We start from the raw sequence: 15,076 nt of genomic DNA, 5'->3' as shown, positions 1-15,076 counted from the left end.
AAACAACAACTTTGCACGTGCATCACACTTTTTTGTACATATCTTAGCCGTCGTTTGCACGACTGCGACATGAAACTTCCCAATTATTCCCGTTATGGAGTAAGGTAGGTGAACACAACTCAAAAAGTTTCTTTTCCTTTTTCGAAACTTGGATATGGTGCTTTCGGATTCAACCCCAGAGTGGTTTGCCAACATTTGACAAATTGAAAGAAATTGAATAAGATCGATAAAGTTTGAAACAGTGCGAATTCATTTTCTAAGTGACATTTTCGGTTTGTTGTCATCCAGAAATTTTGCTACCATAGCGACGTGGCGTAACAACCTCTCTATATGGCCGCCGTTTCGTTGTTTTGTACACAAATATGGCTGCTGTGAAGTCATGTGAAAACGATTTTTACGCGTAGGGCTCCTCTTCACACACAAGAACAGTTGTGGCGGCGTGATTTCTGTGACGGAGCGAAGATGCTCCGGGCCGATCTCGAAAGTGGAGTGTCACATATCGGATAGGTTCTGTGCCATAATTTGGTGTAGTGTGAACACCTATTCGGTCCGTCGCGGAAGTAAATAAGTAGGAGCCAGGAATGGAACTCACTGAGACGGAAGTAAATATTCACGAGTGATAAATAAAGTGACCAAACCCTCTCGGCCAATGCACCGGCACGATGTTCAGCATAGCCTGAATCCGCCTGAAATAACCGGGTTACTAATTCGCTAAACCATGATGGATAAATAATAAATAAATAAATAAATAAATAAATAAATAAATAACGATTTACAGGTAGCACATCCACATAGTGGTTCCTCGTCTACCTAATTCCTGGGCGAATTGGAATTTGGAAATGTTGGTTTTTGAGGAGAGAGAAAAACCGGAGTACCCGAAGAAAAACCTCTCGGAGCAAGGGAGAGAACCAACGACAAATTCAACCCACATATGGCGTCGACGCCGGGATTTGAACCCGAGCCACATTGGTGGGAGGCGAGTGCTCTCTAATCTCGTACCCAGAGATCTGGGTACGAGATTAAGTGCTCTCACCACTGCGCCACTGAATTTTATACAGTCGAACGACTTGTAAGGCACACATCTGCAACAAGAACACTTGACTCTATCCCTACGGTTTCTTTATTGACAAGGTGTTGGTTTGCAAATGAAAACATTGCGTGAAGAATATCATTCATTATACCGCGGCGTTTGATATATAGAATCTCATTTTACCGGAGTTTGCTTTCCCTGTGTTCCTAGTTGTCATGCCTAAAGGTAGATCAGGAGATAAAGCCAACCATTTTTCTCACGTCCGTAGTTAAACAAATCGAATTTCATTGTTGTTGTAAGAGAAACAATGTCAGTATTTAAATAATTCGTCGGGAGTGCTAGAAAAAGAATTAAAATAAAATAGAATTTAATTTATTTTCCATTTTTGATTATCAGTGGGATTTCTTACCCTGCTAAAAGGTTTCGAAAAAAAAAATGACTAGTAAAAATGTTAAAAGCCTGGACAGGTATACCTTAATTCGTTGAATATTTTATGTTTAAACATATTGAACAAATGGTGAGAGAAGGATTTTTTCCTGACACTTTATCCGGTTTTTCAATTCGGATGTCACAATAAAAGTAATTTACATATGAATTGCGCTAGCTTTTCACGTCGACATAAATCAGATTCAGATCATGAAACGATATCAGTAGAGATGTCATTTTGAATTTAAATTGGAATTTTTTATTGGAATTTTTCTAAGTTCTTTCCCGAACGTTTCAAGTTCTTACGATAATTTGCATCAATATATTTAATTCGGTTTTCCACATGAAGCTTCAATTCGTGATAATAGTAAATCCAGGTAAACTTCACTGATGAGCAATTTACGTGGCTCTCTTTTATTCTGTAATACATTCAGCTTCATTTAAAATTTAAGTTAATTGTAAAAACAAAAAATATAAATATTTTAAAACTAACTTAAAACACATAACCTTGAAAAAAGGTGTTCCTTGTCTAACCGTGACTTGAAACTCTCTGCTGACTGAATAATTCCATGATCTTAATTCGCTACTGAACATTGAACAAATGTCAATCCTCAAAACAGTTCGTACTCCTCGGGTGCTCCGAATCTCTCTTTCTTCCAGATAACTTTCCAAATAATGAGACAACCATAACAGAAGGTAACGAAGGCTATAACCAAAGCGATGGCTGAATCTAGCCACCAAGTCGAGTGCATTTCGTTGTAGATGATCGTACTTGTGATCAAGCCCAAAGCCATGGCAGCCCCACAGGCTGAGTCTATTGAGTCTATTCTCAGTGCTAAACTGTGTAACTTGTCTGCAATGCGGAACTTGAGCCAAAAAAACGCAGAGTAGCAGATAAATCCAATCACTGATATGGCTAGGAGGGTGATGGTTTGTCTCGGCTCTAAATCACTGAGAAGGAATTGTATCGCTCGTGCGCACATCATAATCGCAGATAAGATGAAGCAGAGCGCGATAGCTAAACACGCTTTACGCTCCTTTTCAGGGCCTAACACGCCGTTGACGCCATTGTAAAAACGCCAGACTATTACTCCTGATGAAAAGACTCCAAGTAAAGCGTCAAACGCTATGGCAAATGCGGCGGAGCTCTCGGAAATCCCCGAACTTACAAACGATGCGATGGCAAGCAACAGCGTAACGTACATAGAAGCAAAGGATACCGCTAACGCCGCTCGACGCCAGCGCTGTTTCTCTTGGGCTGAAAGTTTCAAATTTCGCTTTTCACCCTCGTCGTCAAAAGGCGATACGCAAGGAAAAGTTCCGAAATCTTCTTGAGGTTTCACTGACTCCACTGACATATTTAGTGTCCCTTCTTGTTCCAGAATTGGAGTTTTCGCGGATTTCTCGTATACTTGTTGAGAATCTCCCATCTTCGGAAAAAATATTACAAATTTAACCGCCTTTTCCGCTGGTAGTTTTAAGTTTTAAAATGTGAGCTTTTGCCACGGTTAAGCAGGAATTTTTCAGCAAGATTTCAAGCATTCAGTTTTCACTGACTTTTTTCCCTTCTGAAATTATAAGCAGAATAATCTGATTTTGTTCAAATCTTTCTTGTGTAATCAGTCTACTGGAGAGGTGTCGATAGCAGACTCCAAGTCATTTTAAGCTTCTATGGCGACCAGTTTAACAACAGAGAGAATATAGATGAAAGTAGTGGCTTTCAAGTTTTTTTTTCGGAAGCAGAATTTTAATCCGGCAGTTACTATGTTGAAGAGAAATCTTTCGTGGTTAAAGCGCTAATTCAGTTGAATAGATCAGAGAATACGTATTATCCATTCATAGCCAGAAAAACCCAAACCTTGGCGCGATTTTAAAAAATAAGAAGCATACTGTATCTGCTGATCATGAAAGGTTCTTTCCCTTCTGAACGTGCATGATTGTCTTGTGCTGATCCATCAGAGAACTTTGTACTATTAAAATGAAAAGTTAAAATCGAGAGACGCATAATATTTTTTGCGGTAAAGAAAGGAAATTTCAGCGACAGCAGGTGTTAAAAGAGAATGCCGATTGGAGGATATCAAATGCAATTACTTTCCTTGGCAAGTTTCTAACCAATCATTTGATATTTTACCGGAACCATAATCAGCGATATATTCTTCGTCTTCAGCTATTAAAGGCCGGAAAAACTTCGGCCCACTACCGGATTTACATGAAATATAATGTTAAATTTTTAACCGAGAGTTTTCAAATTGCTTACCGTAATTTAAGTTACGAGAAGTAGACGTGTCTAATTCTTACTTTTGTCCGTAAAAGTTACGGACAAAAGTTGCAAGAGAGTTCTTGTTAATAGAATAATGTAAAAAATGATCTATCCTGTTCCAATAATGGAAAACCTCATTCCATCTCGTTCAATTTGTTAAATGATGACGACTTTTTATGGAGTTGAGTTCTAAAGAAATTCATCTAAGTTCAGAAGAAGAAAATAATCATTGCCTCGCGTTCACGTGTTTCATGAAACATACTGGGAAGTTTCAAGTCACGTGGTAAGTTGTTGTTTTGCTAATCTAAACCTGTTGCTTTTTTTCATTGCGTTCTCCTTGCCGTCGCCGTCGTCTTTGCAACTAACCTGCTTTTGCTTTATTGAAAATAATACCCTTTTTAAATAATGTAAAAATTATTGTGTGCGTACACATTTTACCGCAGCGTTTTGTAGAAGCCCCTCTTCACTATTATTGTATTCAAATAAACATTAATTATTTTAATAATTATTGTTTAATTAATAAAATACGCAAACAAAACACAATGTAAATATGCATAAACAAGAATTATGCAGATCTCGAAGGATGTTATAACTATCCAAGCCTCTGTTTTGGCTTATTATAGCCACCTTTACCTGCATAAATTCTTCAAATGATTGTTTTATTATTTTAATTGGCAGCCTGTGTTCGTGGTGAACAATTCTTGCAAGACCCACTTGGACAAACAGTAGCGAGGGAAAGCCGGGTCTTGTCTAGACCAGGATCAGCAATATAACATAACGCTTAAAATTGACGGCCAGGCTGATTGGACAACTAAGGGTTGATAATTTACAAATTTATTTGCCCAATATTTCGACTACACAAAACTAATCTTCATCAGGGGCATCAATCACATTTAATTTTTATATTTGTTATTTTAAATGCTGTAATCGTTTATTCTATTCTCACTTAGCTTTTCTCGCCCCTGAAGAAGACAAGTTTTCTCTAGTCGAAATATCGGGCAAATAAATTTGTAAGTTATCAACCCTTATCTGTCGATCAGCCTTGCCTTCAATTTAATGTGTTCTTGGTTTTGGGACTGCGATCACTTTAATAATGGACGTTTTATAAAGACTGAATCAAAAGACGGTGATGAGCCAGGAGTTAACCAACAACATATCACCTATTTTTAATTTCTTGATAGTGAAAAAATGATCGAGCTTAACTAATAATAAATTTCTTACATAAATTTTGGAATAACTGAGTGGTCCAATTATGGGCCCGAAGGGCAAAGTACCTCCTTGTTTCCAAAGTTAAATAATTTGTTAACAATAAATTGGGGCGAAAGATCTTTCTATACTGGTTCGGCTGTTTTCAAAAACTGTTAATATATTTTCGGTATAATTTCTTAGGCGACTTGATTCTCTCCAGTCAGGAATTATCAACGATGTCCGCGGGGCCTTCGACAAACAATTGTTAAATACAAAATAAGTGGCTTTCAGATTTCTAATAATACCTTTCAACACAACCAATTCGTTTTTCCAAGTGGTCCAAAGTTCTGAAATGATTAATTTATTTTACATTTGTTCAAGAACAATTTCATTGATGTGGTTGTACAAATGTCACCTAAAAAAATTGGAGTAAAACTGGGGAAAGTAGATAAATCAGACCGATTTCTACAGGTCTTTTCTTGCACTGAAATTCTAGGAGTTTTATTGCTTAACGTTTACAAAGCGAAAAATGTATTAAGGTGATTCTCTGGTTTTGCACTGCACTGCGCATCTCTTACTGCGCATAACAAGATGGCCGCCGTAAAAAAGAGCATGTGAAGTAACATTATTAAAATGAAGTTGACTGAAGAGAAACGCTATTTTTGAATTTTTGCTTGCTGTTGTTTCTTGCCGAGGTGAGACTTAATGTATTGGGAAAGTGCATAACGTAAGCAGTACGCGTGTTGCTGAGTTCGACTTCCTCACGGAGAACCTCGATAGTGGATGTTTAACTTATGCTTTCTCACTTTGATTTTCATTTAAACGCTTTCTTTATCACATTGTGTCCTAAATGTGATATCTCGATGTAAATTCTGTAAAAGCGGATTTTTTAATACTTTCTTCCCCCTTTCACTTACATTCTGTTTTGAAACTCGCCCCAGTCCTCTCTCAAAAATCGGAGAAAATGCACTTGGTGGGCACTTGGTGGGCACTTTCTGTAGTTCTACCGCAAAAACGAGTACGGTGGCCCCCATTTTTTATTTCATGATTTTAATAAGGACAGTGCTTCCTTTCGATGAGAAAAAAATTGGCACAAATCTATGTTCAGTTTTTTGGCAATCTTACTAAATTGTACGGATTGAGCTATCACGGTCCGAATAGCACGTGTCCAATTTAATTCTGCTTTGGAGCGTAAAGTAAAAACAAAGGCATTAAAAGGCATTTTTCTGGTATGTAAGTGGATAAACAAATTCCGTGCGATACCACATGCATCATGGAAAAAAATCTCTCCTTTTTGTCTAGTTTTGGGCTGCCCGCGGTTTTGTAAAAGCGCCCTAAATAGCCGTATTTGTCAGCATTGTGACATCAACACGAGCACGGTGACCCCGTCTTCTTGGCTTGTTACATCAGTGTACCAAGTTTCATCTACAATCTATGTTAGGTTCTTTTACTAGGGAATCACCTTAAGTGAAAAGAAACGGCGAGAGAAAGGTAAAACTCTATGTTAAGTAAGATAACTTATTTATTACTAAGTTTTTATGTATTTTTTGAGTTGTTTTTAAAATAAATACAGCTGTAATTATTATAGATTTTATTTATACACGTTCGTATTTTTAATGAGTTTTTTAGCTCCTCGAGGTAACGTGTCAAAATAAATGATTGATTGATTGATGATTGATAACTGATATTCGATGATTTTTTCAAGGATATTTAACAGTTATTCTTTGAAATCGTGTTAAATATTCCTAAAGCCACTATTCACCGAGATTGAAAAGAATAATTGTTTTACCGGGTATATACACATGAAGTGATGTCAACAAAATCAGAGAGGAAACCATTAAAAGGTACCATTTCATTGATTGACGGATCAAATCACTCGAAAGTCTAAAAATAGATCTTTGCAGAATTTCTAAACATGACAATTCACAAGTTTATCACTTCGCAAACAAAAGCGTATTGGCTCATACGGAACCTTACCTTACCAAAATTTTAACGGAATTGCGATCACAAAAAAATATCAATAAAAATAAAAACAAAGATCTTTGACTATAGTACTATTTTGTTTAGTTAAATGTCAGCATGATGGGTTAAGTAATGGGCCAACATACTTTCGCATACTCACTGCTTCCTTAGCAGCCAGATAACAAGAAATGAAAACCAATAATAAGGTAATCTTGATTTCAACTCAATTATCAATACATGATCAAGCTTATAACACCGTTTTCAATCCATAAAATTGATACAAGACGATAGTCTGCATCTTATTCTTCTCTAAAAGTAAACGAACGGTGCTGATTAGAATTCAAAGGTATGACCCTAGGATAAATAGGCAGCATACATTACGACGAGTTATTTGTTTAAAATAATACATTCAATGGCAAATTTAGACAAAAATAAGTTATCTCCATTCATTCCTGGGACATTTTCCTCGCGTCTAAAAGAGAGGTTTGGTGTTTGCCAAGGAGATGGAATCCGAAAAAAATGTTCCATCTCACGAAAAATCTTCACAGAGAGCGAGTGAGAAAGAATCACTGTTACAAGCTACAGATGAAACACAGCTTGTCAGCGATAATCATACACAGGGAGGATTATCCATTGAGATATTAGAGAAATGGCGCAAGGTGACAATTGTTGTTTGCCTTGCTTCTATAGTTTTCACATTGGTTCTTGCGATCGGTGCGTTAGTCATCTCTCAGAATTCGGAGAGTTCCTCTGCTTTTGCAGTAGCACTCGACGCTGTTCTGGCCATTACATCATCAGGATCTGTTATATGGAGGTTTTACTACGGAATAAATGGCAACGGGCGGACGAGGAGGGAGTGGAAAGCCTGCACCATCATTGCCAGTTGTTTTATCTTCTCAGGGGTTTTGGTGGTCGGACGAGCTGTTATCTCCATCACGAGCAATTACAAGCCGCGTCATGCCCACGGTTTGCTCATCATGTCAGTAATCAGTTGCGTGGGTTATTTTCTGCTTTTTCTCGTCAAACTGTGTTTAGGAAAGAAACTTGAAAGCTCAGCTCTTGTCGCAGACTCAATAGACGCCCTTAGTGGTTTTGGAATGTCGGCCGGTGTGATAACAAGTGCTTTGGTGTTAGAATACATTCGCAAAGCATGGCTTATAGATCCATGCACCGCGATTGCCATCGCTTTAGCGACAGTTATCTACGGAATTGAAATCTTGCTTCGAGTTGAACGAGAAAAGAAGAAAGTCAAAAAAGTTAGAGAAGCCGGTCAAGAGCTTCAGGAGAAATAAGATGCAAAAAGGGAATCGGACAAAAAACGATAACTTCAGTGTACGTGTGTGACTGATTTGCTGTTTGGCTCCAACGGGTGCTTCTCCCTCAAGAAAGCTGTCACTTCTTGCTATTTACTTATGCACACACTTCAACCTACACACTCTCTCCTGTTAGTCTAGTCTACAAAACAAAATTGTATTAATTTTTATATATAGCCCCACGCGGAATTTCTCTCATCCCTGATGATACCGTCGATCGCCGGTGAAAGCTTGGATTTATAATTGTTAATTTTAACAGAAGTTTAAGGTCTCATTCGAACTTTAATATTGGTTTTTTAAAATGCCACTGAAGGACAAAATGCAAAGATTACTAGTCTTATTACAATAACTTCTTACAGTCTAAGAATGAAAAGCAGTTTGTTCAAAACCGAAAAATAGCACAGGAACGTAGGAAAAATCCGGGAAAGGATATTTATCTAAATTAAATTTTTCAGACTAGCACTCAGCTGGATTTGAGCCATCAGGGAACTAGTTAACATTCAGAAAGATTAGTCTGATATTAGAGGTGTATTTTAATAATAATAAAAATGTTTTATTGGTGATGTGTAGTTAGACTCTCCGGGAACATGACATTTCTATTAAGGAGCTGCTTACCACGCTTCGATCTCTTGAGGATACTAAATCATCAAGAGAATATGGCTTCACTAAAGAATTCTATGAAACTTTTAAAACAGGCAAGAGAGAATGACGTATTCTCTCTTGAAACAGGTTATTTGTGAGTTCCAAAAACTCTTACTTCACTAAAAAACCCTTCTAATGAAAATAAGTTTTATTTGCATGAGAATAAAAATAAAATCAATTTTCATATCATTGGCTTCGCACTTAGCCTCGCTTTAAATTGGCATCTTTTAAAAAAGACATTTGCATGATAGCGTCATTTTACTACCATGACCAGAATCCTTTTCGTTTTTCCCTTCATATTTAAATTCTGTAACCCCAGGGGATACGGAAATAAAGTGTTTGGTTTTGTTTTAATGCATGCATACTTGCACTGTTATTACTAGTGTGTTCCCCTGACCAGGGCTATATCAGGGTTTTTGTTTACGATGATATTGTTGTGGAATACAAAATCAAATAAATCATAACTCATGTTCAGTTAAAAATTCTGTCACCTATTTTGATACTTGGTAATTTTGGAAACGTGAGCGGGAGGGGTGGGCAGGCCTTGAGTTCCCATAGCGAGGAGGCTTATAAAGACCTTAGTTACTTGAATGACGTGTACAAGCGTGCAATAATCGATAGCCAGGGACAAGAAGAAAGTTCGTGCGATGTGGAAAATTCTTTGAATTCTTTGCTGTGGAACAGACGTTATGATATTTAGCCGCTTAAAATGCAGAAAACACAACCGTCATGGGGTGGGGCCGGAGGAACTTGGAACACACTGTAAAGCAGCATTGGAGCCATTTGTTGGTACCCAAAATATGGTGGAATTATAGGATTAAATATTTGCCTTTTGTTATGTCTAATTGTTAACACGGATTTCTAAATTTGTACCACCAGAATAGATATGACAAGAAAAATCATATTCTAGATGTTACCTTCGATTTACGCCGGGTTATCGTTTTTTTTTTCTTTTCCCAATCTTGCCATTTTTGAAATGAGGAGCATGTTAGTGGCGAAGGATTTATGTAAGAGTCAATGTCTTGCCTCTTACTTCAAGTATACTTTATATAGTGACGTCGCAGAATAAAAAGGCAAAACACAAACCCTAACCCTACAGGAATTCTTTTGTTGACTGCATTGTACTGGAAATCTACGAGATGGTTTACGGACAAACTAGCAGATTCGTTGCAGCTGGTGGATTACTAGTAACCATCTCGAAAAAACTAACTCTTCATCCTTACTCGAAAATCCAACTAAATCCAAAATCGAAACGCCAACTCGAAATCCTAACACGGAAGTTAGTTTGTCTCGTTTCGTCCCGGTCTCATGTAATCGACTGCAAAATTACAAATTCGTACCGGCCTGAGCTCGTCTGGGTCTCATGTAATTACCCCCTAAATGGTCCAATTATAGGCCCAAAGGGCAAAGTACCTCCTTATTTCCAAGGTTAAATACAAATTGGGACGAAAGATCTTTCTATACTGGTTCGGCTGTTTTCAAAAACTGTTCTCAAACTCATTAATAATTCATTAAGAAAATACAAAGGAAATTAATGTTTAATGAGTGTTTGGAAATCGGATGAAACACTGCTTAGTATTTGCATCCTTAATTTCTCCTTCAAAAATGATTTTGTTTGAGAAGAAATATCAAACATTCGACACAGTGTTTCATCACCAGATGAAACACCTCGAAGTTCGTCAAAAATACTCCGCTGCGCGTCGTATTTTCAACTCTCTTCTCGGTGTTTCATCTGGTGATGAAACACTGCATCTCATGTTTGATATATTACTTAATATATTATCGGTATAATTTCTTAGGCGACTTGATTCTCTCCAGTCAGGAATTATCAATGATATCCGCGGGGTCTTCGACAAACAATTGTTAAATACAAAATAAGTGGCTTTCAGATTGCTAATAATACCTTTCAACACAACCGATTCTTTTTTCCAAGTTCTCCTAATTTCTGAAATGATTAATTTATTTTTATATTTACTCAAGAACAATTCATTGATGTGGTTGTACAAATGTCATCTAAAAAAATTGGAGTAAAACTGGGGAAGGTAGATAAATCAGAGACCGATATCTATGGGTCTTTTATTAGACTAAAATTTTAGGAGTTTTATCGCTCAACGTTTACAAAGCGAAAAATTTAAGTGAAAAGAAACGACGAGAGTAAGGTAAAACTCTATGTTAAGTAAGATAACTTATTTATTAGCACGTTTTTATATATTTATTGAGTTGTTTTTAAAATAGAATAATATTATAATACAGCTGTAACTATTATAGATTTTATTTATACACCTTCGTATTTTGAACGAGTTTTTTTGGCACCTCGACGTTACGTGTCAAAATATATGATTGATGATTGATAACTGATCTTCGATGATTTTGTCAAGGATGATTTTGCCGACTTTTAAAAGATCATTCTCTAAAAAAAGGGGAAAAACACCGAGCTCACACATTATCCACTCGCTAGGAGGTGAATATTGTTGAATAGTCTGAGATAGCGAACCAATCAGATTGCTTAAATCACCATGATCTGACTGAGTGTGTATATACTAAATCCCCTTAATTTATCCTCAGCATCTTTACCCCTCTTTAAAATATAAAAGTCGAACACAAGATATTTCTGGAGAATATCTTAACGGAATTGCGATCGCAAAAAAATATGTATAAAAATAAAAACAAACACCTATTTTGTTTAGTTAAGTGTGAGTGTGATGATTTAAGTCATGATGGGCCAACATACTTTCGCATATTCACTGCTTCCTTAGCAGCCAGATAACAAGAAATGAGAACCAATATAACAAACTATCAGTCAATCGTGATTTCAAGTCAATTATCAATACATGATCAAGCTTTATAACACTGTTTTCAATCCATAAAATTGATACAAGACGATAGTCTGCATCTTATTCTTCTCTAAAAGTAAACGAACGGTGCTGATTAGAATTCAAAGGTATGACCCTAGGATAAATAGGCAGCATACATTACGACGAGTTATTTGTTTAAAATAATACATTCAAAGGCAAATTTAGACAAAAATAAGTTATCTCCATTCATTCCTGGCACATTTTCCTCGCCTCTAAAAAAGAGGTTTGGGGTTTGCCAAGGAGATGGAATCCGAAGAAAATATTCCATCTCACGAAAAATCTTTACAGAGAGCGAGTGAGAAAGAATCACTGTTGCAAGCTACAGATGAAACACAGCTTGTCAGCGATAATCATACACAGGGAGGATTATCCATTGAGAAATTAGAGAAATGGCGCAAGGTGACAATTGTTGTTTGCCTTGCTTCTATAGTTTTCACATTGGTTCTTGCGATCGGTGCGTTAGTCATCTCTCAGACCTCGGATAGTTCCTCTGCTTTTGCAGTAGCACTCGACGCTGTTCTGGCCATTATATCATCAGGATCTGTTATATGGAGGTTTTACTACGGGATAAATGGCAACGGGCGGACGAGGAGGGAGTGGAAAGCCTGCACCATCATTGCCAGTTGCTTTATCTTCTCAGGGGTTTTGGTGGTCGGACGAGCTATTATCTGCATCGCGAGAAATTACAAGCCGCGTCATGCCCAAGATTTGCTCATCATGTCAGTTATCAGTTGCGTGGGTTATTTTCTGCTTTTTCTCGTCAAACTGTGTTTAGCAAAGAAACTTGAAAGCTCAGCTCTTGTCGCAGACTCAATAGACGCTCTTAGTGGTTCTGGAATGTCGGCCGGTGTGATTACAAGTGCTTTGGTGTTAGAATACATTCGCAAAGCATGGCTTATAGATCCATGCACCGCGATTGCCATCGCTTTAGCGACAGTTATCTACGGAATTGAAATCTTGCTTCGAGTTGAACGAGAAAAGAAGAAGGTCAAAAAAGTTAGAGAAGCCGGGCAAGAGCTTCAGGAGAAATAAGATGCAAAAAGGGAATCGGACAAAAAACGATAACTTCAGTGTACGTGTGTGTACGTCTGTTTGGCTCCAACGGGTGCTTCTCCCTCAAGAAAGCTGTCACTTCTTGCTATTTACTTATTCACACACTTCAAAGTACACATTCTCTCCTGCTAGTCTAGTCTACAAAACAAAATTATATTAATTTTTATATATAGCCCCACGCGGAATATTTTCCCATCCCTGATGATGCCGTCAATCGCCGGCGAAAGCTTGGATTTATATTTTAACAGAAGTTTAAGGACTCATCCGAACTTAAATACTGTTTTTTTTAAATGCTACTGAAGGACAAAATACAAAGATTATTACAATAATTTCTTACAGTCTAAGGATTAAAAGAAGTTTAATAAAAAAAATAGCAGGGGAACGTTGGAAAAATCCGGGAAAGAATATTTATCTAAATTAAATCTTTCAGACAAGCACTCAGCTGGATTTGAGGCAAGTTACACAACTAAATTACATAAGGGAACTAGTTAACATTCAGAAAGATCAGTCTGTAGGTGTATTTTAATAATAATAAAAATGCGTTATTGGTGATATGTAGTTAGACTCTCCGGGAACATAACATTTCAATTAAGGAGCTGCTTACCAAGCTTCGACCTCTTGAGGATAATAAATCATCAAGAGAATATGGCTTCACCAAAGAATTCTATGAAACTTTTAAAACAGGCAAGAGAGAATGACGTATTCTCTCTTGAAACAGGTTATTTGCGAGTTCCAAAAATTCTTACTTCAATAAAAAAACCCTAATTATGAAAATGAGTTTTATTTACATGAGAATAAAAATGAAATCAATTTTCACATCATTGGCTTCGCACTTAGCCTCGCTGTAAATTGGGATCTTTTGAGAAGGCCATTTGCATGATGGCGTCATTTTTTACTACTATGACCAGAATCCTTTTCGTTTTTCCCTTCATATTTAAAATTTGCACAAGAAAACAAAATCCTGAAGGATTCTGGTCGTGGTAATAAAATGATGTCATCGTGGAAATGGCCAATTAGGCATTTCGCCATGGTCAACTATCCATTTCTCAAAGAAAAGGCGTGATTACTATAATTCCTGAAGACGAATCATCCCTAATTAATCTCTCTAATTAGTTTCCCATAATCCCTCTAAGTTCATTGCCAAACCGATGAAGTCATCACTTCCCAAATTAAGGTATCACCCCACCTTTAGAACTGTCTTCGCGCGGATCAAACAAACCGTACATTTTCTAAACGCTTAACAGTCGTAGATTAAAAACCTACCACGCCAGCTTTTTTTGAAATAATTAAAAATAACCTATATCCTGAGGGTTTAGAGAACATGTTTAAACCAACCTCTAGGGTTCATTCCTATAATGTATGTAAACAGATACGCTAAAAAATCACACTGACGAGGCACCTCGAACAATGTTTTTTGTACCTAGGTCACGTACTGAAGCTGCTGAGCGGGCTTTTTGCTAAGGGGGGCAGTCATGTGGAATGGTAGGAACAAAACCCTTAGAATTGGACTGCCCATTGCTTGGCTTGCGTAAGAGTCAACTAGGTTTTGTGTATTTTCTAAATGTTGGTACCATTCTCTAAACACAGAGAAATATATAGAGGATATTACATGGCCGCGTGGAGATACGAAATTTCGCTGCGCTCACTCGTGAAATATTTTTCAACACGAGAAGAGAAATTTCGTATCTCCAAGCGGCCATGTAATGATCTACTTATTATATAAACACGTGATGAAATATCGAACCATTTCACTTTAATAGTTTAGCTGTCAAAGGCTCGATTTATTATGTAGCCGTAGCAAACGTGATATTTCATGTGTGAAGATAACATGTTATTTTCACATGTGAAAGCTGACGTGGTATCTCCCTGGTGTTTAAATAACACAATGCTTTTAATAGTCCATAAACACTTCACTTCTGTTACAAAAAACTCAAACTTGTTAGCGTGACTCAAAAACCCGCGAGGCACTCAGAAAAATGCTCTGTACGTTCGTTGTCTTATCATTTTATTCACTATCTATTCATTTTATGCATTGCAATTTGTTTGCAATTGTGAACAAAGCAATAAAGAATGTTGTATTATTTCCAAACACTTACTTAGCAAGACGATTTATTAAGTTGAGGCACGAGTACAGTGGAAGGGTATCCTTAGCCATGTACGTGAAAATTTAAAACTGCAGACTGAACTCGTACACTCGTCCCAGTGTTCTAACTTACAGTTGTAAGCTGACCAACCTCGCCTATGAGTGGAAGTGAGGCAAAAGGTGACTTCGTTTTGATAGAAAGCCCATTCAAGTGCGCATGCGCGAGGACGAGCACTGTCCAATAGACTATTGTCGATATATTAA

General features: G+C 37.2%; 3 protein-coding genes across 3 annotated transcripts; 2 read left to right on the top strand and 1 right to left on the bottom strand.

Moving 5' to 3' along the window:
• Positions 1-1,616: 1,616 nt before the first annotated feature.
• On the bottom strand, positions 1,617-3,662 carry LOC140938803 (transmembrane protein 163a-like). Its single transcript, XM_073388332.1, has one exon. The coding sequence runs from the start codon at positions 2,884-2,886 to the stop codon at positions 2,068-2,070; it is 819 nt and encodes a 272-aa protein (XP_073244433.1). The 5' UTR covers positions 2,887-3,662; the 3' UTR covers positions 1,617-2,067.
• Positions 3,663-7,154: 3,492 nt separating this feature from the next.
• LOC140938804 (transmembrane protein 163a-like) lies at positions 7,155-8,305 on the top strand. Its single transcript, XM_073388333.1, has one exon. The coding sequence runs from the start codon at positions 7,370-7,372 to the stop codon at positions 8,156-8,158; it is 789 nt and encodes a 262-aa protein (XP_073244434.1). The 5' UTR covers positions 7,155-7,369; the 3' UTR covers positions 8,159-8,305.
• A 3,336-nt stretch (positions 8,306-11,641) lies between these two features.
• On the top strand, positions 11,642-12,753 carry LOC140937800 (transmembrane protein 163a-like). The gene has a single exon (XM_073387373.1). It carries the CDS (start codon positions 11,920-11,922, stop codon positions 12,706-12,708), a length of 789 nt encoding a protein of 262 aa, XP_073243474.1. The 5' UTR covers positions 11,642-11,919; the 3' UTR covers positions 12,709-12,753.
• The last annotated feature ends 2,323 nt before the right edge of the window (positions 12,754-15,076 follow it).

Source organism: Porites lutea, chromosome 5, assembly GCF_958299795.1.
Source record: "Porites lutea chromosome 5, jaPorLute2.1, whole genome shotgun sequence".
Lineage (NCBI taxonomy): Eukaryota > Metazoa > Cnidaria > Anthozoa > Scleractinia > Poritidae > Porites > Porites lutea.
Note: the sequence above shows the minus strand (reverse complement) of the source record. Positions and strands in the feature narration are given on the sequence as shown.

Coding starts and splice junctions, on each gene's coding strand:
- LOC140937800 (XM_073387373.1), top strand. CDS start 11,920: ATGGAATCCGAAGAAAATATTCCATCTCACGAAAAATCTTTACAGAGA.
- LOC140938803 (XM_073388332.1), bottom strand. CDS start 2,886: ATGGGAGATTCTCAACAAGTATACGAGAAATCCGCGAAAACTCCAATT.
- LOC140938804 (XM_073388333.1), top strand. CDS start 7,370: ATGGAATCCGAAAAAAATGTTCCATCTCACGAAAAATCTTCACAGAGA.